Raw genomic sequence first — 26504 nt, 5'->3', positions numbered from 1 at the left:
CTCAGGCCCATAACTTGGGTTGTCATCTTCAACTCAGATCTCTCTTGAGGTGCTCACATCCAGGCTATGTCTAAGTCTTGCAGATTCTTTCTGCATAACGTCTGGCCTTTCATATTCACCCACACAGCTAAAACCCTTGTCAGGCTCTCACCAGCTCAATTGCTACAACATCCTTCTTTCTGGCCTTGACAAATACAGTCTTGCACTGCTCATATCCATTCAGAATGCTGCTGCAAAATCACTTTCCTAGCCCATCACTCTGACCATGTCATCCCTCTCTTTGCATTCCTCCCCAGGCACCCCCTTCTCTATCATATCAAATCTAAGCTACTTGTCTTCACTTTCAAGGCCCTTCACCACCTATTCCCACCCTACCTATTTTCTCTCATTCAGTATTGAGAAGTCGACTCCTGCCTTTGATTAGGCCATGATGCTAGCCTCCATCGCCCATTTGATAGATTTTCAAACAAGCACATTTGTGCTTTCTCCCATACTACCCCACATACTTTGCAGTAGCTCCCCATAAACACCTGCAAAACTAACTCATTATCCTTCTTCAAATCCCTCTTTAAAACTCTAATTTGCCATGATGTCTACAAAAAACTTGACAACAGTTAGGCTGACCATCATGCTGACCAATATTAATAGACTCATTGTTTCCTTATATTCCCCCATCTGTCTGTATCACTCTCTTGTCTGTTGTCTTATACTTAGATTGTAAGCTCTTTGGGGCAGAGACTTTATCTTTATTATTTATTTGTACAACACCTAGCACAATGGGGTCCTGGTCCATGACTAGGGCTCCTACACACTATGGTAATACCAATAATTATTATTAATAAGAAGAAATCCTCACCACCAGGGATGACATGATCGCCCTATTAGCTGCATGGCAAAGAGAGCTATTGTCTGAAAGAGAATGTAGAAGAGTCAAGTAACTTCGAGACAACACAATTCTGATCTAGTCCATCCCCTGCCAGTGCAGGTTTCTTCCATACAATATTTTTTCTAGTGCATCGTTCAGTCTATTTTTTATATGTCCGCAGTGATGGTGCTCCCACCACATTTTTTGAGAGAGAAATATTATCCCTCAAGCTAAGAGTTATTATTATATTTACAATTTTCCTGATATTCAGCCTAAATTTTCCCCTTCTTAAATTCATCCCAGGGCTCCTATTAATATCTCCTTGTACAGCATTGCCCTAAAAAGTTCCCGTTGGTAGACTTCTTTTGGCCTCTGATTTGAAGTTCTTCTCTGTTTAGTACAATTTAAATAAGAAAGGCATCTTTTTAAACAGTAACCTGTTAATGTCTCTTAAATAAACTGAAATTGCATTTTTGTGTTCTTGTAGGAATCTGAACATTCAGATCCAACAGGTACTACTTGGACAGAGCCTGTGCTGCCCCCCAGGTGAGTAGAATTTCTAAGTAACAATTTCAGGGCTCTGAGATTAGCTACTGGGTTGGTTTGCTTAGTCGGTCTAGTATGCATACTTATCAATTGTATATTATTAAGACAGTAGGCTTGTGTAAGTTGTGCTTTTGATATAATCACTAATAAATTAGGCATGCACCAATAGCCAACTAATGCACACCATATTGTGGCTAATTGGTATGGTGGTGAAGGGAGGCCTTTAGAAAGATTGCAACTTAGCTCTCCTCTTATTGTTTGACTGCCACTCTGTTCTCTCAGCTTTAGCCCCTTCGTCCATAATTAAAAGCAGATAGAGCTGGAGACCATCCTCTCCTCCACAGAAAAGATTATCAACAGCTATCTTCACTTGCTCTTGTGGCTGGGCTTGGGCTGTGGGAGCAAAGAGGGACCCGTTGCCCTTCTAAGAATTGTTGCTGAAGAGGAAGGAGCCAGGTCAGCTGCCTTTCTGAAGCTCTAGATGCATTATGTATAGTACCTCCACTGTTTGCTTACTCTTCAGTCCCGAAACCCTAGTGGAACTGTGGGAGGAATGACAGCCTCCCTAACCCCTTCAGCAACAGGAAGAGGAGTAGCACCCACAGGCAAAAGGAAGCAGGCCAGCCCTGGGCCAGGGCTCCACTGACTGCCAGGGACAGGTTGGTGGGTGGTAGAAAATCTGCTGCTAAGCTCATGCCACTTAGGCACGGATATCTATGTATGGGTTTTATAGTTGGTAGTGTACCAAAGCACAGAGTTTTACTATATCACCCTCTCCCCCTTCCTATATCAGGAGGCTTGAGCTGATCCTGGAACTGAATTTACTCTGCTTAGGGTATCATGATAATAAAGCTCTATTTCTGTTATGAAAGTTTAAGTGCATCTCCTAATGTTAGAGTGCTTATCAGAAGAGTTTCCTTGAGCGCAAATGAGATGACTCATTGTTTCTCTTTATATGTGATCACTTTTTGCCTTTATTTAGTTTTAGATCATGCTTGACCTCTCCCTCATGTTCTTTGTGTACCCAGTAGATAGAAATTCTGTCCCCTCCCTTTCCGCTCAAGTTCACAAAAGACCTCTGATTAATAACAACCCTGTGATTTTTCCAGTCATGAGATCTCTTAGGCTGGATATTTGATAATATTGCCTCACAAAAAGTGGGCTGAAAATCTGGTTATTTTTGTGGTTCAGATTTGGAACAGTCCTAATTGTATGTTTGTCGTTTTAGATTAAAATGCTTATTTGGAGGGAGGTTAGGGATGGGGTGGGGTGGGGGAAGAAACTGAACATAGATGGAAAGATTTCTCTCGTTCACATTATTATTTTTTTTTTAAACAAAAGTGAGTTGAAGGAAGGGGGACGTAAGGCCATTAACTGGTGCTGAAATGACAGCTGGGTTTCTTAGGGACGGGAATAGGGAGGTGAAGGTCCAGGAAATTCTGAAAAAAGAGAGAAAGGGTTAAAATAAATATTTTCAAAATATTTGAGAAAAGTATATAACCATTTTTCTACTATATTCACTTACTCTTTTAGAAGGCTTTTTTCATAATGGAACGATATCTGGCATAAATCCTCACAAAACTGTGTATTGATTAGAGCCCATCTTGTAATAGCAATAAAGAACATGTGGAGGGTGCATTAACAAGCTTATTAATACTCTTCTCGAGTGGTTGAAGGCACTTGATGAAAATACCAGAAGCACAGGCTAAAAGCCTATTAATACACACCTTGTTGTGGCTTATTGTTATTACAGACCTTTTGAGAATTCATGCTAGTGAATACTTGTTTGTGTTGAACTAATGAACCTCTTTAAAAAAAATGCCAGAGAAAATTGTAGAGGAAACATGTAATATTGTGGTGTTTATAATATCAGTGTCACTATATTCAAGGTTGCATAAAGATTTCTCCGTTATTTAAAAAAACCCCAAAACGCATCCTGTTTTTGAACAGCATTAGTGCCTATCCAGTTAGGGATACAAAGCTGAAATTTGACAGGAAAGCAGTCCTTATTTAGAAGAGAGGTACCTTTTGAGTACACAAGTTATTGATTTAGCCACATTCTTAGCCTTTGAAAATCATACTCCCTGAATACACAGTATAGACAGCACCATTTTTTTAGCTCTTTTACATTTTCAAGTGTACAAGTTACTTAGGAGTCTGAGTCCTATAGACATTCAATGGGACTTAGGCTCCTAAATCACTTGGGCACTTTTGAAAATTTATACTTAGAACTTAACCAGGAAGCCTGGACATTCTGAATGTAGCTTTCTGTACAGAATAATCTCATGTGGCAAATGGTTGATGAAGTCTGTTATCCAAAGTAGGTTCTTGTCCCATCAGTTTAGCTGGGGGCATGACTTGGTTCACATGACAGGATGTTTCAGATAAGTGAGATGCCAAGAAATGAGCCAGACTGATTCCCTAAGTCCAGGTGAACCAGAAATGCTCATCAGGTCTTCAGCTAAAGCACCTCATTCAAAGCATTTCAGCTCTGGGTGGCTTCAGACAAAGCTCTTTAATGGTAGGTGGCCTGGCTGAAGTCTTACCTAGTTAGAGGGCCCTGGGGAAGCCAGCCAACCAGCCAGCTCCCTGTAATTGGAACTGGCCAGCAGGATATGAAATCTGCAGTCAAGGAACCCTACTGAGACGGTTTCTGAGATTATTCAATTCCCCCAATTATCCAGAGGTTTCAGGTGTTTCCAGAGAGCTTCAAATAATCCAGATTCTACTGTATTGTTCTTCATGTTTCAATTAATTATATTTCCCTATTGAATGCTGTGTGGCTGTCTCAGAGATTAGAGGGGTTTATATGCTCGTTTAAAATGCACACTTCTCTTGATCATTCAACCAATCTCTAGGCCTGTGGATGGAAAACTTGTACCAGCTCGACTGCCTCCACTTAAAGGCATTCCTGGAAGGCCACCTCCACCAAAACACTCTGGAACCAAAACCTCTTCCCAAAAGGACCCTTTTTGTCGATCCTCATCTGACCTGACACTCCATAAAAGACATGACATCTTTGGAATTGGAGTCAAGAGAGCAAAGAGTCAAGTTTTAAAAAATCAAGACCCAGCATTACCGCCTCGACCTAAACCAGGACATAGTCTCTACAATAAATACATGGTGAGAGTGGAGATATTGTGCCTGGCTTTTGCATATAGGATAGAGCTGTTTCCAGTACAGAGTATAAGGTGCTTTATTGTGAGGGAGGAGTCTGCTGCTCCTCACCTTCAGCATATTTTCGTAGTGGTGGTGTTTATATATATATATATCTATATATATCTGCTTCCTTCTTTACCTTCTCCACAGCCTTTGGGTGTCTTGTGAACGAACCAGGGGTTCTAGGAGGAAATGGGAGCTACACTGTGGGGTGAGCAAGGACTGAGATACGGGAAAGGCCTCTTGTCCCCTCTGATCATGCACCCTTAGCTGGTTTTAAACTCTGACTTGTATTGTATAGGTGGTATTTTTCAAAGGCACAAATGGCACTTAAGTGCTAAATACCCATTTTCCTTAAAAAAAAAAAACCAAACAAAAAAAAAACACCTTTGAAAATCTCTCTCTAAATTGTTTGTCCAGTGGCCAAAATGCATAGGAGGGAAAGGTGGGTGTATCTATATTACATTGCATCACTGTATAGGCTCTTGTGCTCATGCAGCATGAATTTCAGGTGTTTAGTAGTGTGAGAGCTCATTTGATTTGTGAATAATTTGTCTGGATTTTTGTTTAAGCTGCCTGTGCCTCATGGAATTGCCAAGGATGATTTCTCTCCTAGAAACCCTGGAGAACTCAGCTGCAAGGTAAAAGAAATTCTCTCTCTCTCTCCCTAATGCTAAATCATTAGTCTTTTATTATGTTAAAGCATCAACTCCTTTAAGCTTTAAAGGTGACACTCTGAAAAATGTAATACTGGTTTATTAAATCTCTTGGTTTCAAAAAATGTTGCTGTACCTTAAAGCGTGGGGATGTTCTTGTGCTGCTGGAGCAGATCGACGGCAATTACTTCAAGTGTCAAAAGGGAGGGGAAACGGGCAAAGTGCACTTGTCTCATATGAAGATAATCACCCGCCGAGATGAGCATCTGAAAAGCAAGCAAAAGGTAAACATTAAGAATTAATTAAATCTTTTTAGATGGTAAACTCATCTGTGCAGGGATTGTGCCTTGCTATGCATTTTGTACAGTGCTTAGCACGTTTCAGGCACAACGGTAAAATGATTAATAATAGGAATAGCAACTCCAAGCTCTCAGCAACACATTGGTTGGGTCTAGACCGTTCTCAGTGGTAGCAGATGACAGAACAAGGAGTAATGGTCTCAAGTTGCAGTGGGGGAAGTTTAGGTTGGATATTACAAAAAACCTTTTCACTAGGAGGAATGGAATGGGTTACCTAGGGAGCTGTTGGAATCTCCTTCCTTAGAGCTTTTTAAGGTCAGGCTTGATAAAGCCCTGGCTGGGATGATTTAGTTGGGGATTGGTCATGCTTTGAGCAGGGGGTTGGACTAGATGACCTCCTGAGGTCCCTACCAACCCTGATATTCTATGATTTTATCAAACGTGTGCAATTTTTATTTAATACATATTAAGAATACATTTATTTCCAGTACATTGTAATTCACATTGCTCAGTTTTTGCACTGTGTTCATGTTATGTACTCTTTGTATTGCATTGAATTATATTCAAATAAAGCAATTATTCATCAGCCCTCAGTATTTCCCCTATAAACTTACCCCAATACACTCAGAAAAGTCAGTCTGCCAACCTTTTTGGATGATCTGATGAGGCTGTGCTCTCTCTCTCTCTCTGTTGCAATACCCCCTACTATGGAATCTCCCCCATAACTCAGCCATGGTCCCCCCAACTCCTATATAGACCCATCCCTCCAGCAATATGCTGCTCCTTAACTAGTGAACCACTGATGGGCTACTAGCTGATGATCTTACTCTGACGAATCACAGGTGGGCTGAGGTAGTCTCAGTTTGCAATCCACGGCAAGATCACTGTGTGAGGACCTGCACTGCAGGGGTGGAGGTATGACTGGGAGGATATTTCTGAGTAGGCAGGGCTAACCTGGGGCGCATTGCAGAAAGGGCAGAGTGAGGGCTCTCAGCTGGTCAACTAAGGTTTATGAATGAATTTATGATCGCCCACTCTAATCTGTTTAGGGCTGATTTAGTGTGGACTTGAGGGCAAACCTTAAAATGGTTGAGAGTGAGACACTCAATCACTGGTGCTTCAAGTTAGTGCAATACAAGCAACTGAAGTGCAACTAGCTGAATGCTGTACTGTAGACAAGCCCTGAGAAAATAAGTCAAAATGACTTCTGCTGACCCGGATTCACGCACCGAGGAGTGTTTAGCCAATCAGGAAACCAGCAGGAATATCCTATGACTATAGCTACTTGACTTTAACCATGCAGCCAATCCCAGCTCAAAATTCACCAGAGTTTCAAAATGCATGAAAACATTTTGTCTTCCCTAGGGAAACTTCATTTATGTGTGTGTGTGTATATATAATATATATATTCCACACAGGTTTCAGAGTAACAGCCGTGTTAGTCTGTATTCGCAAAAAGAAAAGGAGTACTTGTGGCACCTTAGAGACTAACCAATTTATTTGAGCATAAGCTTTCGTGAGCTACATCCGATGAAGTGAGCTGTAGCTCATGGAAGCTTATGCTCAAATAAATTGGTTAGTCTCTAAGGTGCCACAAGTACTCCTTTTCATATTCCACACAACTGCTCTGAGCATAATTGATGTGATGTTTAATGTGGGGACAGCTGATATCCCATCTGTACTAGGGCTCACAATGTTGCTAACCTTTGTTCAGCCGAACTTGATGTTAGAAACAATGAGAAATTTTTTAGAAACTTTTTTCCTGGTGTAGAAAAGGAACTAGTCAATGTAAAAATGCATCCCCAACTTAACCAAAATTTCATGGATATAATAAATGTTCATGTGAAACATCACATGTTCATGGAATCTGCAAACTCAAAGACCTGCCGATGTTGAAATTTAATATCTGTTTAGTTTTACATTGAATGTCATGTGCCGCCGCAACCAAATCATTTCTCAGTAGAGTGTCTTTATTTGCACTGCAACGTAAAAAACCCTCTAGATTAACACTTCATGTGCGACACGTGTTATGGAGATGACATAGCTGATGGCCAAAAACCAAAAAGGGGGGGAAGATATAACTGCCATCAAGCAGCAAAGTCTGGCGCTCCTGGAAGAAGGAAGAGTTACTGTGAGAGTCCTTACTATGACAGAAAAGGGCTATAGAGATTTTAAGGGGTATAAAGGAGGTACCATTAGAATAACATGGCAAAAGTCTCCAGATAGAGTGTGCTGCGAAACTCAAAATTGTTGTAATACAGTCGGATAAGACGTACTGGATATGAATACACTGCGTCAATTTTCTTCTCATTTAAATTGGTTCTACACCTGGGTGACTGCATTCAGTGGAATTACTTTTGATTTAAACAAGTATAAGTGAGAGAAGAATCAGGCCCATTAATGTATGTGTAATAATAATTCCTTTCTTTAAAGGTGACCGTTTGGAATCATACATGCATGATGGAATTGTGTACACAGCCAAAAATCTTTCAGAATCAAGAATGGAATGTTCATGTTAATATCTTTCATGATTTCTAAATTGCTTATGTTTTTTGTAAGGATTCAAACAATATTGAGAGGGTTTCTGACAAAAGTGCTCCTCATGCTGTAGTGCTGCATGACTTTCCAGCAGGTGAGTGCACATAAATAATACCAATAAGTGGATAGTTTGACTAATCGTGTAAAATGTGCTACCAAAGCAGAGAAGAAAATAGTCAAAACTTTTCTTCTGCTCTTTGGAACACTGAGGTTTAAAAGGCATGTAGCATTTTGATTTTTCACAGGAACTTGAAATGTGATGCAATTGCAGAGCCCAGGTTGCTAAGTTTGGATCCAAACTTACCCTGAATGTGTGGATGTTCTGATCCATGGTTTTAGCTGAGACCAATTTTGAGTTAAAGCTTACATATCAAACCGTATGCCCGTGTTAATAAAGATTTTTAAAAACTGATTCAACTTTTGGGTATGGTGTATATTTAATAAGCTTTTACTTAGAGAAATTCACTTCATTTGACACTGACTGTAACTGAAATGATACTGTCTTACAGAGCATGCTGATGATTTGGACCTCCATTCTGGAGAGACTGTTTATCTTCTGGAGAAAATAGATAACGAGTGGTACAGAGGAAAACTTGAGAATCGCACAGGGATATTTCCTACCAACTTTGTTAAAGTGATTGTATGTAGCCCATTTCCATTGAAATATAGTGTATTCCACTCAGGTTCATGCTCCAGGCCTAATTTACCTTCTCTCCTGTGCATTTTATTCCACTTGTTATCTAGGTAAATTTTGCATCAGTGCACAGAAGAGAGATCAGTTTGTTTGTGTGATATTAGAAATCTACTTAATCTTGCAACTCTGCCCAGCCATTATAGGTATGATTCTCATGTTAATTTAAAGTCAGGTAAGAGAATCGTAGCTGTTACTTAAGAAATGCTCATAAATCACCCCTGACCAGATTCTGTTCTGTTTCATCTGGGCAAATTCCCATGGGCGTTTCCCTGGTGTTACAGAGCAGATTATTTTAAATAACTACACTTAAGTAAGAAGTCCCATCAAGGATTTGCATTAAATGGATTGAGAGTGTTGGGATGCCTTCAACCCTCCCAAGATGTGCACCCTGACATGGTATGTTGTTATTGAAGTATGTTTTTAAAATTGCAGCAGACAAGTTTATTTTGGAAAAACAAAAACAAAACCTCTTGAATGACACACATCACCAGTAAAAAAGTTCCCAAAAAGAAAACAAATTGGAACCTCTAAAAGGAAGGGTCACTATGTACAATAAGTGTAATCAAACCAGTGGTGAGGAAGTATTGAGGCGATAACACCATGGCTGTTAATTTTTACTGGATAGCCTGATCAATGCAAAGAGACCTGGATAAGGGAATCTGAGAGACAGGACATAACAGACACCGTTTTTCTAAGGACTTGTCTACACTTACAGCGCAGAAGCAGCTGGGTCGCTGAAGCAGTAAGTGAAGATCCTACCTATGCCAATGATAGAGCTTCTCCCACCAGCGTAGGTACTCCCCCACCCTGAGAGGTGGCAGCTATGTTGATGGGAGAAGCCCTTCCGTCAACATAGCACTCTGTACACTGGGAGTTAGGGGGTATAATTACATTCCTCAGAGATGTAGTTATACTGACATAAATTTGTAGTGTAGACCAGGGCCTATTGATAGTGGTATAGAAACTTCCACTTCTTTTACGTATCTTTTCAGTCATCTTGGGGGATAGTGCACTGATCAAGGAAGTCAAGAGATCTGGATTCCATTCCCAGCCCTGCCATTGTCTCAATATGTGACCTAGGGCAAGCAATGTCACATTTCTGTGGGCTTGTTTATGTGGATATTAAGGTGTGATTCCAGTTTAGTTAAAATGGTGCCAAAAGCTTTGTGGACGTGGTGATTTTGGTTTCGCTCAAGTCCATTAGGAATCAACTTTAGCTAGTCCAAAATAACCATGTTTATACAGTTGTTTACACTGGTTTAACTAAATTGGGTTAAAATCACATCTTAAGTTACACATGCACAACTTACTTTTGGAATTGCTGCCTGCTACATGAATAATTTTCAATATTAATGTGACGCAGTCATACATAAGAGGCTCTGATTCTGGTTTTTAACCGTTTAGGTTCGTGAATTTTAATATGCTGACTACCATTACTGAATGAAAAATATTGTCATAGTTGGGAATAGTGGGACTGGGGGGAGGTGGGGAGTGTTACTCCAACACAGGACTAATACGGAGATTTGTTAGGTAAACAGACTGCACCCTTCACCTTCTTCATGTTTCCAAACAAACATTATGTAATTCACAATTTGATTTCTATTGATGGCTAACTTTTAAAACCACTGTTTTAAAACAGAATAAAACTTTGAGTGACCATCATGGGCCAAATTCAGCACTGGTGTAAACATGCACAATCCTGTTTGAAACAAGATTATGTTAACATGAATTAGGTAGCTTTTAATTTGCATCAGTGGGTTCTACTTGGAACAGGTAGAGAGTACTCATGATCCTCTAATTTGCACTGGGACCCATATAGACAAGCCCAAAGTCAGTGGAACTGCGCCAGGCCTGCATTTGGCTCACTCTGTCAGAGAATACTGGAAGTGTTAGACATCACACTGTGGGATCCAGTAACTAATAAATAAGGGGAAATGAACCTAGGTACATGTTCCTGAGCTGCTCCCATTTTAAATTTTTCTGTGTACTCAGGAATGATTCTTGCTTACTAATATTTAATTTTGAAATTTTATTTTATTTTTAAAAGTGAATTAAACTCTTAGTGCTAAAAATATTTTCTTTGCAGTTTGGAAATTTTAAAAAATATCTATTGGGAAGAGAGAACACTTTATTAAAAAAGCAGTTAACAGATAATCAGCTCATTGGGGATGTAGGCATTGGCAGGGCTCTTAGGGTCACAGCCTCCTTCACCCTGTATTTTTGGGGTGGTACTAAATGATACATAATTGGTGCATTCAGTATTGATACAAGGGCCAATTCTCTCTCTGTCTGATAATGTTAAGCTGGATATCAGCATGAGGTCTAGGCATCAAATAATAATACTTAGCATCTATGGTACACTTCAAACATTAACTAATTAGTCCCCATGATGCCCTAGTCAGGTAGCCATTATCCCAAGGTAAAGCATGGCCCAATCCAGCACCCACAGATGTTCAATGAAAAGACTCCCATTGATTAGTGAGGGAGTTGGGTCAGGCCCTCAGTGAGTAGTGAGAGAGCCAGGACTACAAACAAGGTCTTTAGACTCCCACTCTTATGTTTAATCCACTAAGCTGTGGTGCATATTTTGCAGCACTCTTGTGTGATAAGAGATCAGATGATGACTGTGATAATATTTTTAAATAAAAACTTAAAACCATATATATCCAGGGTCCCTTGGTTAGTGCACAGCCTACAGCTCCAAATGTGATAAGGAAGAGGGCTTTTGGTGACACTTAACCTCTTTATACATTCCGTCTTTCAATGCAGACCAAAGTACAATTTGAGACGTGTTTGTTTGGGGTACAGATAGTAAAATCTGGACTATCAAAGCCGGGAATGGATATTTCTAAACAGTAATCTTGATAATTTTGAATTGCTCTAGCAGATAATAGATTACAATATCAATTATGAGCCTGGAGCCAAAAGCAACTGTGTGTAGTAGTATCCAATTCCATTTTCTGCCAGTGAACAAAGAGGCAGACAACAAAGAGGACTGTTGCTATTAAAACACAGTTATTAATGTAAATTATGAAAAGTTGTTGTTTGTTTCCATAATGTTGAATAGCAATGATGATGGGTCATTGGCATCAAAGAGTTAGTGATTATATCAAAACAGCCCCCTTCCCCCATGTAGCCAATGATCGGACCATTCCAGTGATTATGTAGTGCCATGTAAATAGGGTGACCAGATAGCAAGTGTGAAAAATCGGGACAGGGGGTGAGGGGTAATACATGCCTGTATAAGACAAAGGCACCTATATTGGACAAGTCCCCAAATATCGGGACTGTATCTATAAAATCAGGACATCTGGTCACCCTATGTGTGGCATCTGCAGCTGAAACTGCAATGTAATTCACTAATTTGAATGGAGACGATTCTAATTTTGACATTAAATATGCTCAATTTATGCCACTGTAATTTTAAGATTGAGTGTGTATTGTTTTTTATTTTGTTTTGTTTTGTGGTCTTCTCATTATTAGATTGATGTTCCAGAGGAAGAGAACAAGAAAAAAGTATTGTTTTCATCAACATGTATTAAGTGAGTTTCATACACATTATGAAATGCTCTCTTGTTCATCTTGACATATATGAAAAACAAATAAGCGGAAGGATTATGTTTACTTCAGATTTACAGAGGCATTAGCGTTAATTTAGTCTAACTCTGATGCACCAATATTTTAGTTTATGCTGTTTAATTTTTGCAAACTAGGAATATTTGAATAAGAATCTTTCCATTTTTTGTCTCATTCATATGAAATTAAGCTCTAATTACTGTAAAAGACTCAAAACAATGCAGTTTTATTTTTGGCAGGAATATAAATAACACTGAACTTCATGGATTTAAGAAATGGCAGATGACATTGACTTTGAAATAAATCTTTTTTGAAATCTGCTTTTTTGAGATACTGAGAATAGCTACTTGTAGGGCTTGATGCTGAGAAGGTCTGTGCACCTACCATTCCCATTAATTGTACATGCTCAGCACCTCACATGACCAGGCATGAAAATTATTATAGACTTATTTTAATACGGAAAGACTACGAGAGGCAGTATCTTTCCTGGTTCAAATGGATACAACTTGATTTCAGTTGCATTCCATAGTGTCATTTTTGGACAGTGCTAGTTTGTTGACTTACATGATTGTTCACTTGCAAAGTGAAAAGCAAAATGAAGCAGAGGTGGGTTACACAAAACAGTCTGAGCCTTTCCCTTAAAGGTAAAGTTAAAAATAATGTTTTATTTTCAAATTAATAGTAGAACTATTCAAACTTTTCTGGTAGCTATGACAGCCACTATAAAAGATCAACAGTAGCAGTCTGATTTTAAAAGCCCCTCTGTATCACCCTCTTAAAAAAAAAAAAAAAGGTAAATTTTAGTGAAATAAACTGGAAAATTTAGAATTGTAAAGAAGGGTGACCAATATGTGATCAGAGTTCAAATGGTATCACAGAAAGAGGTGGGGAGTGGGTGGGAATTCCTCTTAACACCTGTGAACTGTGAGTTTCTGTGTTACCCCTCTCAGCCTCAGCATAGCAGCAGCAAAGTTCCCACTTGCTATGTGTCAGCTCTCTGACACACTGGCTTGTCTGCCTTGCCAGCGAACTTTTTAGGACTCTGCCAGTCCAAACCCTGTCTCGACGGTAACAATCAGTGAACCCCATTCCCAAGTTCCTCAGAGACGTCTTTCCGCAACACTCACAAAAACAAGTTAACTGGTCCTTTAACAAGACAGTACACAAGGCTTATTACCTTCACTGGGGTTAACCAACAGTCTGTTTCAATCAAAGTGTTGAGTTGGTTTATGGTATAAGTAAAACAGGTTTGTTAACAAAAGGACACAGGTTTAAGTGATACCAAGTATAAGGAATCAGGGTAGAAATGGTTACAAACAAACAAAGTAAAAATATGCTTCTAAGCCTAAAACAACTTAACATACTAGTGTCTTTTTTCTTCAAAGCGGTTTTTCTCACCATAGTCTTTCTTCCTGCATGGCTGGCTAGACCTTTAGCTAGGACCCAACACATGGAGCTGAAAGCGCTTGGTTTCTTTGATTCCTATGGTAAAGGATAACTCAGGTGTTCACTTCCCTCCTCTTTATAGTCCAGTAAACCTTTGAAATGTATTCTTTTGAAATGTATCCTCAGATAAAGTTCCTTTCCCCTTCTGGGTGTGGACACCATGCTATTTGGTGTAGATTCTGCGCTGGTTCCTCCCTTGCTGGTGATTTTTACAACGTAAATTATCCCATCCTGCAACCTCTGATATAAGTGACTAGCCCATTGAATTTGGCCACACCTGATCTGAGATGCTGGCCTCTTTCCTTTTGTCGGTAGAAAACCTGTTTTTGAAAACTCTCTGACATCCCTGGTTTAAACACATTTTAGTCACATATTTCCAGCACATCTATACAGTTCTTTGTGGGTTAACCATACGTTCATTGAGCAAGAATATTAATGATCAGTGAGTTATTAGTTTTCCAGTGATATATTACATGCCACCTTTTGGGAAAATAGCATGACAACAGAGTGCCATCTGGCATTGGCGGGGCTCTTAGGATCACAGCCTCCTTCACCCTGTATTTTTGGGGTGGTACTAAATGATAAATAATTGGTGCATTCAGTGATTTAAATATTGCTACACAGCAACTTTATGTTCCAGTTAAATGAAAAAAATTGAATTCAGCTGTGTAGTATCCTGCTGTAAATTGTGAAGCTGTCAGAGGCGTTGATTTTTTTCCCCTAGATTAAGAGTTTATATTTTCTGAAATCCACCATGGAAAAATAAAGCTTGTCCCAATAGAGGAAAATTGTTTTCTCTGATACAAAGCATCATGCTGCATTTTCAAGGTTTTGGGGGGCAGGGGTATGTGAAGCTAGCATTTCACGGTGGCTTATCTATCAAACAGACTAAATAAAAATGTGATTGCAGCTATTGCTGATGTGTGTCTCTTCCTCCCCCCTCTCCCCCACCGAAGATGGACTACAGGCTGTCCAGCTAGAAAAAAATATTTTAAAAGCCTATGTTGCTCAGTTTTTTGTTTTTTAATGTGGCTTCAGCTGAATAAGACAGCATTACTTTTCCTTCTTTGTGTATTTCTTAACTTGGAAATATTCAATGGGCCAGCTTCTTAACCGTGCAAAACATGAGTTCACAGGGGCAGGGTGGCTTCAAGTCACCTTTCCAAACCCCTGATCCTGGGCAGGCCAGCCAGGAAAATAGACCTGATGCAATTTTAAAGTAGCTCTCCAAGACCACGGTGCCAGCTAGGGATCAGCCACAGCACTGCACACGCTGCCTCACTCCCTCCCATTCCTAGTGTCCTACAGCCTGCTACTCACCATCCCTGACATACACCCTACTGAGAGGCGGGGACTGGATATTAGAGAGCTAGGCCTGAGGCTAGTTTGTACCCCTTTAAGGCAGCTTTCTGCCTGCTTTGTGCTAAGTACAACCTTTAGGCCCCCATTTTTATCCATTTTGGCCAGAAAGATATAAATATGGTGGTTTTTGCTTCATGCTAACTATTGTGGATATCCTATGCCATTTGTTCTGGCTATGTAGTGCCCAAGACAAGAAATGCAATGACAAACATATTAAAATGAATATGTGAAGCCAACTCATTCTTTTGTGTTTGTGCAGGGGCCCGAGATGCATAGCTCGGTTTGAATATATTGGAGACCAGAAAGATGAGCTAAGTTTTTCAGAAGGTGAAATTATTCTTCTTAAGGAATATATAAATGAAGAATGGGCCAGTGGAGAGCTGAAAGGCACATCTGGAATTTTCCCCTTGAACTTTGTGGAAATTATTGAAGATCTGCCTGGATTAGGTACAATATATCAGCACTCTCTAAGTATGTAACCTGGAATAGAGCCACAGTGTATAACGATTAGTATTGCATGTAGGCAGTATGACATAATGTATGAGTTGGAAAGAAAAATGCACTTTATTTATAAGGACTAGAAAAAATGAGGAAAGGGATTAGTGAAGAAGAGACAAAAATGAAAGAGGACAAACAAGTGAAAATTAAAAGGAAAATTAGCCTTTTGAAGAGAAGCCAGATCTTGAATACAGTAAAAGCTGTGTTATCTGTCACTTTACCAGCTGGGAAGCTCTATGAACCAGCATTTTTTATCTTCGTCAGCAGTCTGGTTGGCATGGGTCTGGTAGGCTCCCTACCTGGCTCTGCGTGGCTCCACGGAAGCAGCAACATGTCCCTGCCGCTCCTAGGCAGAGGAATTTGGTCAGAGGAGTTTGGAGTGCGGGAGGGGGTGCGAGGTTGGGTTTTGTGGGGCTCCTCCATCTTAGTTAACCGGAATTTTTCACTAACTGGCACCCCCAATACCTCCAGCATGCTGGGTAAAAAAGCTTTGAGTGTAATTTGGTATCGCAAAATGCTGTTCTTGATTTTTCACTTCCTCTCCAACATGTTGAACTCACATCACCAGTGAAATTACGAAGAGCAAGAGCAAATATTTGAACTGTTTATACTTTATTATGTAGGTGTAGGAGCACCACTGACGAACAAGAGGGAGAGTTCTGCTTGTCTTTCTCAGGTAGGTTATTGGAATTCAATAGACTGAAGCCAAATTAACATGAGGTAAATTGCATAAGGTAAATTTTCATAGTGATGCACAGGGAGATCAGTTGCACAACTTTTATCGAAATTAGTAGGCATTATTAAGCATTTTATTCTCAGTGCTTTGTATAAATTACTCACAGAAACCTAAATTACAATTTATCTCAATTGATGAAGTAATTGGTAGTAGGAAGTCATCAGACATCGTTCCTACTCTTATTTCCTTTGTTTAGGTAATTTCTATTGTTCAGTCTATTGTGATTTGTTGAGCTACTGTAGTTTAGTTTAGTCTGCTTTTAATTTGTAATGGGCATTAGATAGTGTCTTTTGTTTTTGTTATCCCGCCATTAAATATGTTAAAAGGGGAGGCAGACAGTATGAGACAGGAGTAACGCACGTGAAAGTTTCTCAGATTGGATGATCATTGAAATGTTGTTCTAATCTACAACTGTTTAGAGTATAATGGTTAACACAGGGGTGTCAGATTCATTTGTGGGAAGGGATTAATTCCTTGCTTATTTAAGGTCTGTTGGCTTGGTTATAAATTCAGGACTCTGTGCCCCACAATGCACTGTGGAATACCTACAGCTTTCAGCAGTGGTTTGGACAGCAATAGGGGGAGCATATGGGCTGTATGTAATATCTAAAGTTATCTCTTACTGGTTCAGTGCCTTCCTGTAACATTCATCACTCAGTAAGAAAGTCGGCTGCTATTCCTTCCCTTTGTTTATCTTCTTTCCCTGCCTTTGTGAGTCTTCTCTGTTCTTTCTTCCACATTTCCTTCCCTATAGCAACTCCCAGTTCCCAACCCAGTGGACTCTACTTCCATTTATCCCCTAGATGAAAAAAAATTATTAGTGATTACATAGCTAATGGTGGGAGGAAAGTTTCATCATTGGGCTTTGAAGATGACACTTCAATCAGATTAATATGGGATAGAGCAGTCTGCGCTGAATCAATTACATACTGTTCCCATTTGGAAAGTTTTAGCCCTCATAGCTGCTGAGAGAATTTATTTAATTTATGAAAACTTAGATTACGGACAATCTGAATATGCCAGGCAGGTCCTATCAATACATTATACAAGCCATACATTTCACAACCCTGGGTTAAAATAAAAGAGTAGGGGTTAGGGAGATCATGAGGTTTAAATTCAGTTGAACCAGTGGTTGTGTGACTTTGATACAAATCACCCCTTCACTTTCCTCGGTTCCTGTTCATTCAGCAGAGCCTCCTTGAAAACGAGCTTCTGTGGCACTTTCCTGAGTTAATAAGAAGTGACCTGGGGAACAAAACAACAGTATTTTCAAAATCTCCTTGTCAGGCCTCTAAGAGATATCTAACAGGGAGAAATTACAGAAGCAAAACATGCACACACAAAAGATCATATTTAAAATTTGCTTGACTCTCGTCCTTTCAAAGCATGGGGCCAAGAAAAGGATTGTGCACCTCTACAAGCACCGTAAACCAAACCTGTGGATTCACGATCTCCTCTGTACACTTTGCAAGTCAGGATTGTTATAAAACTCCCCGCCCCCCTCAATACTCTAATCTGTGTTAAACCAATTAAGCAAATATAACATTATGGAAAAAAAAACGGATAGTATTCATGCAGGTTACCCTCCCTGTCTAAATCTCTGGCTCCATCCAAGTCTCTGTTTTAAAATAAACTTGACATTTCCTGCAAACAGGTCTTGTGTTCGTTTACTTTGACAGACTGATAGACGTTCTGGAGAGTGGTGTGAAGCTCTTCATGATTTTACAGCAGAAACGAATGAAGACTTATCCTTTAAAAAGGGAGACAGCATCCAGATATTGGAGCATGTGGACTCAGAGTGGTGCAGAGGGAGACTGAATGATAGCGAAGGCATTTTCCCAGCAGTGTTTGTTCAGACATGCTCTGGTACAGTATTTCTAGTGGAAGACAAATTCTCATTTCTTAACCCACATCCCTGGTAACAAACACACTTATCTGAAGTGCTCATAATGACGACTGGTGTTCTGGTTCCTAGGGTGATGTAATTAGCTAGGTATAATATCTGTAACACTAAGCAATACTACAGTGACGTGCCATTGCCTAGAAATCAAACTAGACCTTGAACCAAAATTTTCCAAATAACGGCTCAGAGCCAGTCACTACAGCTGAAGAGATACCATTAGAGATGAAAACTTTGTTCTAATTTAGTTTGCATTTGAAGCTGATCTTCATATCAGTAAACAATGTCCAGGTTTAATTAGTGCTTGGAATGTTTAACGTTCCCTGTACTCTAAAGTAATACTAACATCTGAGAGGAAAGCCAGGTTAGTTCTGGCCTGGGCTTTATCACTACAGTAAAACCATTGTCTTCAAATTAAATCTAGAGTTACAGCTGTCCAATGTTGTAGCCTTCAGTGGGGTTTCACAGGTGTAACTGAAGGCAGTGGGCCAGGTTGGCAGCTGGTGTGAATCAGTGTAACTCCACTGAAGATTTGGCCCATAATTTGTGGACAGTAGGGTTGCATTGATGGCCCTGTCCAAAAAACTAACTTACTCTATTCTGTTTAATTGAAGAAACATGAGCAAGAAACCAGTCTAGTTCACTCTCTAAGAATGGAGTTAGTTCTCTATGGCTAACAGTAGCCAAAAGCAGTAAAATTTTAGTTTTTTGTCACTCAAATACCTATGACTCAGAATATACAGAAAGTAAGGTGGCTTTACGTAGTCAGTTTCAGAGTTTCATACTGTTACCTACTACTCCATTATTATATACATTACATCAGGGTAGTCAATTATTTTTTGTCAAGGTCCAGGCTCCAGAAAAAATAAAAAAACAACAATTATCATAATAAAAAGTTTTCAGGGTCCATTCAAAAGCATCTGGAAGTCCAGATTTGGCCTGCAGTCCACCTATTAAATATCCCTGCATTACATTTTAAACCAACTGAGGTTCCAGTTAGGAAGAGGAAAGTCCAACTCCTCCCTGTAACACTCCAGTTAATGAGAAGGGTTGGGTAGGTAAGCAGTGGGACAAGCTCTTGACTCAATCTCTGAAATCCCCTTCCTATGAAATGAACTCATTTCTAGTGCAGAGGGAACAATCTGCCTGAATGAATATCAACAGCAGATTTCAAGTGAAAGACGTTTAGTTTCTATAGTGGTAGAAGTTCATTTCTCATTATGATTACTTTATTATATTATTGTGACCCATTTAGTTAACCCAAAATGGAGGATTTATTGCAGTTGTGTTCCACACTATGTACTAATAATGCATTATTTGTGAATGTAGGGAGAGAGAATCCAAGCACTGAAAAGTTTCTTCTTCTTGTGGAATTCTCTTTAAAATAAAAAATTTTGTAAACAAATATTTTGTAATCAACTTGTGTGTTGTCAATGTTCTACAGCTGGGGTAAAGACAGCACAGTCTCCAGGATGGAGGAAAGGAAAAGCCAAGGCTTTGTATGACTTCCAGGGAGAGAATGAGGATGAGCTGTCCTTCAAGGTAAATATCTTAGTCATTGCTTTAGCTCACAAACCTCTAAAGAGTTAGGGCAGCACAATATTGAGAAAACAGATTGTATGGAGCAGACCAATTGAGCTGGACCTCATCTACATTAGAACACACAGCTAGAAAAGGTAAAAAAACTTTTACTACCCTGGAAATAAGGCCAAATCCTGGAACAGAGTGGGGGAGTGAAAGGGGCACAAAGATGGCATAACACCCACCTTTGAGATCTGCTGCCCGGTGTCAGTCCAGTTCCATGGCATAAATTAGAGCAGGTTATCAACCAGCCCGAAGGGGTTGAAACAACAGCTCTATGAATCCATGAAGGATAGGGAAGCCCCATCCATGCCAGCAATGGTAGCAGTAGGGTGGTTGGCATAGGAGTGGTTACAATAAATCTATACCACAGGAAGATTCCCTTTGCAGTGAGCTGATCCTCCTTTGGCTGCTTATGTTGATTTTTGGGCCAGAATGTCAGCGTGCTGCACCCCAGGCTGCAGGGCAAGAGTTACCACATTCAGATTTGAAAGTTACAAGGTAAATAAAGTAGCAGTTCATAATAGCCTCATATCAAACATCCTCTCAGCCTCTGTAGTGCTTAGAGCTAGCATTTCCACCTCTGCTAACAGTGCAGATATATTTGTAGAACTAGTATTAGGAAAGCCAACATCCAGGTACTCTTCCCGCTCTTCATCAACATTCCAGTAAGATCACTGGAATATTAGATGAACCTGAGACTCAGCAGCCAAGTGGTTATTTGCTGAAAATGAATCAGTTGTTTCAGGACACTTGCAATACATGGACTGACCACAACGTGTCCAAAGGGAAAAGTTGAAAATCCGCATGCTACAAAATAAGTATTAAGAGCTCATCAGTTTTTTGGAAGGGCTATTTTACAGTACGTTCCAGCAGCATACCTGACATCATGAGGGTGCATCACTTAGTCAAACTAGGATTTGCTCCTGGATCTTTGTCTGTTTACTGGGGATCTTTCCATAAAGTTAACTTTTTGATGAGTATGGTAAATATAAATAGTAGCAACTATCAGAAGTCCCAGATGTTTGTCTGTACCTCTTTTTATGTGGATGCTTTTGTCTTTTCTTACTGTGACTTTAGTCAGGGTACAGCTGTTCTGAAACAAACAAAATATCTTGAATAAAGTCAGATCATAGTTTTACTTTGACAAATAGATCCTGTTACCTTGTCACGCTTCTTCCGAAAAAAAAAAAAAAAAAAAAAAAAGGTAAAATTAAGTTTTCTGACCAGATGCATTCATTTTCAGTTGTATCAAAAATTAGAGATCTGATCAAATAGGGCACCAGACAATTTATCCCACTGTGCCTAGGAAGCAGAAGACAGGATGAAATATTGGAACGGAGCCGTAGTAGCAGCAGCACCGACACCCTACGATGGTGGGCTTTTAAAATACATTAAGTACAGCGTGTGTTTTGGGTTTCCTGAGAAGTTTGCACAGCACACCATGCAGTTGTGACATAGAAAATCAAGTGACATACTGCTTGCTGGGTATTCAGACAGACTATTTAAAAAAGAAAAGAAAAGGAGGACTTGTGGCCCCTTAGAGACTAACAAACGCCACAAGTCCTCCTTTTCTTTTTGCGAATACAGACTAACACGGCTGCTACTCTGAAACCTGTCACTATTTAAAGAGGTAAAGGATGTTAGCAAGAAGTGGTGGGTCTATAGTATATCAGAACCAATGAACCAGATACTGAGGGAACTTGAAACTTAAATTGGCAAGCACTGCATCGACATTCAAAGCAAGATCAGATTAAGAGTAATCTCAAAAATACTACCTTTTACTACTGTGCCTAAAGCAGATCCTATGTGAGCACTTGGGTTTTATGTTCTTGTGAGACTATAGGAGTAGAGTATTCTATATTAAAAGCACTGCACTGGAAGAAAAGGCAAGGCTATGGGAGAATATTTTAGATTAAGTATGGGGCACAACATGATGAAAATAGGAACAAGGAATAGTAGATCAGACAGGTAGTACTAATTCTAGTCCACTTCAGACAACCTGTTAAACTACTCAGACCATTGTGCCCCACTTCTGGTAACCATAATATGAGGAAAACTTCAAGGAGTAAGTGTCAGGGATGGATAACAAGAACAATGGGGGTAAGACACTTAGCTTGTAGCAAAGCACTGAAAAAGAATTGTGCTTACTAGAGAAAAAAACAGTTTAAGTAGCTCATCAGCATATACTCTTAAGTAACTGTAACTTTAGGCACCTCAGTCAAAAAAATTTAGATTTTCAAAATCCCTGCTCAGCTGCTATAACCTTGTTTCCTGGCACCTAAGCTTCCAGTGATAAAGTTCATTAGATGCCTAAAAATCCACTGCTAGTCAGGTACACAGCTGCTTCAGTCCAGGCACCTCGCTCAAGCCTAAACCCTGGTGGGATCCTCCAATTAGGTATTGCCCCACTTATCTTGCCTAAGGGGCCCAATGTGGTAGACTTGCTCAAAGGCCTGCCTGATTTGGAGCATGAGTTTGAACCTGCATGTCCCATTTCTCAGAACAGACCCCTAAATATGGGATATTCTGAGATAGGTGTCTCCCAAGTGTGTGAAGATGTTTTACTTCATATAAATGTAAAGTTAGTAAAAGAAGACAATCCTTTGATTTATACAGAGAAAAATAAAACAATGAAAGTCTTTTGAAGGTGAATTGTTGTTACTTCTTCTCCCTCTAATCCCATATCAACTTCACATATCAAGCTGTATTTGAACAGAAAAGATTAATCATTGCTCATTTTCTTACAGGCAGGTGATATGATAACAGAATTGGAACCTGTAGACGAAGACTGGATGAGTGGAGAAGTACAAGGCAAATCTGGAATATTTCCCAAGAACTTTGTTCGAGTTCTATAGGCATCATAAGGATGGAGTCCAGTTCTGCTCACTAGGCATATGGAAGCAAATGCTTATCTAGCACAAAGGCACATTATATACTTCAGCAAACAAAGAACTACCATCTTTGTTGTCACTTGAGTTAATACTTTGACTATCAAATATGATTTGCACTATTTTCTCTAGAAAGAGAACCACATCATATATAATTATATTAATTTCCTGAAACATCAACATTTGCCATGACAAAAAAACTTTGTAAAGGTTCCACGTGAGCTAGCAAACAGAATTTACACAGGATTTTTTAATAGCTTCCAGCTAGGGAAATTCAATGTGGTACAATATCTTCTTACAAGTTAAGTGAACTGCATTCTAGTAGTTGACCTGATCTGATATTTCATTTATCTTGCATACAATTTGCATAAATTAAGATTGTTTAATAAGCTTTTTAGAAATGCATTTATTTTTCAGATTTAAGTATTACATGTTAAATATGTATACCTACATTTTTTATTTTCAGATTTCACTACTGCTTGAGTTAATATCCTCATTAGCAGTATAAAACAGTTATTTTAGGACTGAAAGGATAAAGGTACCGTTTATTATCTTGCAGAAAAATGTCAAGCCCTAATGTATGATCTACACTTTGTAGAGTTTGTCATTTTATATATGGGATACCAAAGTCTAACAAGAAGGAGGATCAAAAGAATAAGAAAACTTCACTCAAGAGTTTCTCAATCTTTGAATATAGGGCTGAGTAAACTTGAAGTTCAAGGTTTTTGTACTTGTAGAGTTCATAAAAATAGAGCACATTCATCAGTCTTTTTACTGAATGAAGAGTGATTGCTCCCATCCGCCCCCCAACACAGTTGTCTAGTTAAAGGGAAACCTGTTGTGCGTGTTAAGGAATAGATTAGAAATCAACATTTAAAAACAAAACAAAACAAAAACCCTCACCCTGGGATTGGCTCAAGCTAGTGCCCCATGGAGAGTGTTTTCCCATTAGAAACTTCCTCTCTTTCCCTCCCTGATCCTGTCTCTAGGTTTGTCTACTTGCTCGTTGCTCTTTTTTTAAAAAAAAGATTTTTTTTCCTTGTCAGTTTTCGTTTCTCCTACATAAAACAAACCCAATTCCATTCCCATTTCAGTTTAACTTTCAAACCTGACAGTGTTTCAAATTAGCAAAATAAATTTACCAATCCATTCTATAAACCCACAGCACCCTTCCCCCCAGCTGCCATTCTCGTTTTGTTTTTCTCAGTTAAATATTCATTTTAATAGGAATATTACCCAGTCTTATGTCTATGAGTGAGGATAGCTAATTGAGGTATCCACTAAAAGTTATTTTATATAAATTACATAGAAGATGTAGCATTATAAGTGATCTGTCAAGGCAGAAAGCAGCAGACACCAAGAGAAATTAACCTAACAGGCACACAGATTTTTTTTTAAAGCAAAAACAATGCAAAATTATACAAGTTAAATTACATAGACTAAATAAGTCTCATATTAGACATATTTCCAGATAAGAACAGTGCATTCTGGAAACCAACACTTCCAGAATGTTTGACAATAGCTCCATATTAAACAAGTTAATTGTTAACCCACCTCCCATTCTGGGCCGATGTGTACTGTAAAAAAAAAAAACAAAAAAATGTAATCTTTATTATGCTACAGTTTGTTCTATACATGTTCAGTGGCATCCTATTTCCACATGAGCAACTGGCCTCTTTTGTATTCTCTAAAGAACAAGGCAACTGAGCAAACTGTGTGTATATTATATCAGAGGACTAATATATGCAGGTGGCAAATAAAAAAAAGCCAGGCTTTTCAGAATCTCTTTCCATTAGAAAAGCACAGCATAGTGTAAAAGTCAGAGCAGCAAGGTGTTGATTCAGCATTGATCATTTAAAGTTTGGAGACTACGGAGATCTTTTTAGCAAGGTCTATCTTTGATATCTTGATTTAATTTTGAAGTCTAACACAGGCCTCTCTACTTCTATCTCTTATCTTATGATGCTGCTTTCCCTGGGCTTATAGAAGGGATGCTCAGATACTATAGCAAGGGACTAATATAAAAACCCTAATAAAATACAATAGACATTAGCACTCAAACTCACCTTTTTAATTTTTCGTTCATGGACAAAAAGGATGTTGTTTTATTTTGTGTGCCCAAAAAGTAAATTCTAATTCCACTTAAGAATGATAAACCTGCATGTACTCTGTCTGGGAAATGTCTTGTCCCCTTTCACTTGAAGAAAAAAACAAGTGTTGCTTTATAGTATGGGTATCATGTCAAAGGTTTAAGCAAAATGGACTCCTTTCACCATGGCTATGTGCCAATGCGATTGGTAAACCACCTATAAATATTTTGAACAACAAACTAGGACAAATTTAAGAACTTTTTTTTTTTTTAATAAAGACTTACTCAACTTACTTCCTCCAAAAGAGAGACCTAAATCATTGAGGAGGCAGATAAGGTATTAGTGTGCAGTATTTACTTACTATTGACTTAGGGCTGGTCTACATGAGGGGTAATGAGCGCTATAGTGCACTTCAGAAATCACATGGCTAATGTGCTGTACGTTAATTGGTGTGTGTAGACATTAGTGAACCTTTAGCATGCACCAGCAGGATATACATGGAGACATTAATATGCCCATGTTAATGTGCTTTAGAAATATCACACACCCCCATAGCTCACATTACCTTGCTGTGTAAACAACCCTTTAATTATGTCAGTTCTCTAAAGCTTTGATACAAATATTTTTTAACCAATAGTGCTGAATTCATAGATTTTTCCAAAAGAAAAAGGGTGTGTGAAGATTTAGCTATATTGGCCTATTAATTTTTACTACTTTAATTAAATGAGTGACATCATTAATTTCATACTTTTTAAATAAACATCTGTTTAATTGAATAATCCTTGTATTTTATTTTGTAACTCCAAATACTACATCAGGAAATATAGCAAACATAATACCACTTATGTATTATACTTAATGTTTAAGTCATAAAAGGATAACATTGCTGGAAGCTGCAAATTCAGAACAATAGTGCCATCTACAGGCTTTTTACATTATTGTAGCTTTGCCAGCTCAAAGTCATCGTTTTAAATTTCAGTCCCTTGATAAAATTAAATTAACTGATCTGTTTCGCAAAAAATATCTGCTTTACTGTTAGACAATATCTGTGACCACAAAGGTTTACACAGAAAATAATCTAAAATCCCTGTTGTTTACAAGGATGTAATTCAGCAGAAAGGGGAAATGAAAAGGGAAAGTTCCAGTGAAAGTCCTAAATTACATTTGCAGTTAATATGAAAGATTTATTTTATCTTGAAACTCAACTAGGGACTAGGATTCATTAATATGATATAGAGTGGTCTTCCTAAACTCCAGGCTGTTAGTGTTTTGTGAAATCATCCACAGTGAAAATAGCATCTTTGTATCAGAACACATTTTTCCATGATTTTTATATATAGTGAATATAGTACAAAATAAAAACTTATATTCTGCAAGTCCAAATTTGTCTCCAGCAATACGGTACCAGTATAAATTAAATTTGTATTTAACCAATAAACTTTTATATGTATGTCTGAGTCACATTTGATGCTGTATTTACCTTTAACTCTCACTAATTCTGATTTAATGAAAGGATTGATATCTTTAAATACATGAGGTCATGTTCAGTTAACATGGTCTATAATGCAATAATTGTTTTGTCTGGTCTACACAGATCTTACACCAGTATAAGTATTTCCATTAGGGATTTACCCCCCCCAAAAAAATCAAAATAGTATACTGGTATA

General features: G+C 38.7%; 1 protein-coding gene across 7 annotated transcripts in view; it reads left to right on the top strand.

Annotated features, from left to right (window-relative positions):
• SH3D19 (SH3 domain containing 19) overlaps positions 1 to 26263 on the top strand; it is a 118614-nt gene extending 92351 nt beyond the window's left edge. For 5 of the 7 annotated variants that reach the window (XM_073341345.1, XM_073341339.1, XM_073341338.1 and 2 more), the window contains 13 exons: positions 1353 to 1411; positions 4270 to 4534; positions 5143 to 5211; positions 5370 to 5510; positions 8085 to 8157; positions 8573 to 8703; positions 9383 to 9499; positions 12241 to 12299; positions 15401 to 15588; positions 16263 to 16315; positions 18055 to 18241; positions 19720 to 19817; positions 22607 to 26263. In XM_073341345.1, coding sequence (XP_073197446.1) covers positions 1353 to 1411; positions 4270 to 4534; positions 5143 to 5211; positions 5370 to 5510; positions 8085 to 8157; positions 8573 to 8703; positions 9383 to 9499; positions 12241 to 12299; positions 15401 to 15588; positions 16263 to 16315; positions 18055 to 18241; positions 19720 to 19817; positions 22607 to 22714 — 1548 coding nt within the window. In that variant the 3' untranslated portion in view covers positions 22715 to 26263. The remainder of the gene's footprint in view (positions 1 to 1352; positions 1412 to 4269; positions 4535 to 5142; positions 5212 to 5369; positions 5511 to 8084; positions 8158 to 8572; positions 8704 to 9382; positions 9500 to 12240; positions 12300 to 15400; positions 15589 to 16262; positions 16316 to 18054; positions 18242 to 19719; positions 19818 to 22606) is intronic. The other 2 variants (XM_073341341.1, XM_073341340.1) reach the window with 2 other exon arrangements.
• Positions 26264 to 26504: the final 241 nt, after the last annotated feature.

Source organism: Lepidochelys kempii, chromosome 4 (genome assembly GCF_965140265.1).
Source record: "Lepidochelys kempii isolate rLepKem1 chromosome 4, rLepKem1.hap2, whole genome shotgun sequence".
In the NCBI taxonomy this organism is placed as follows: Eukaryota; Metazoa; Chordata; order Testudines; family Cheloniidae; genus Lepidochelys; species Lepidochelys kempii.
Note: the sequence above shows the minus strand (reverse complement) of the source record. Positions and strands in the feature narration are given on the sequence as shown.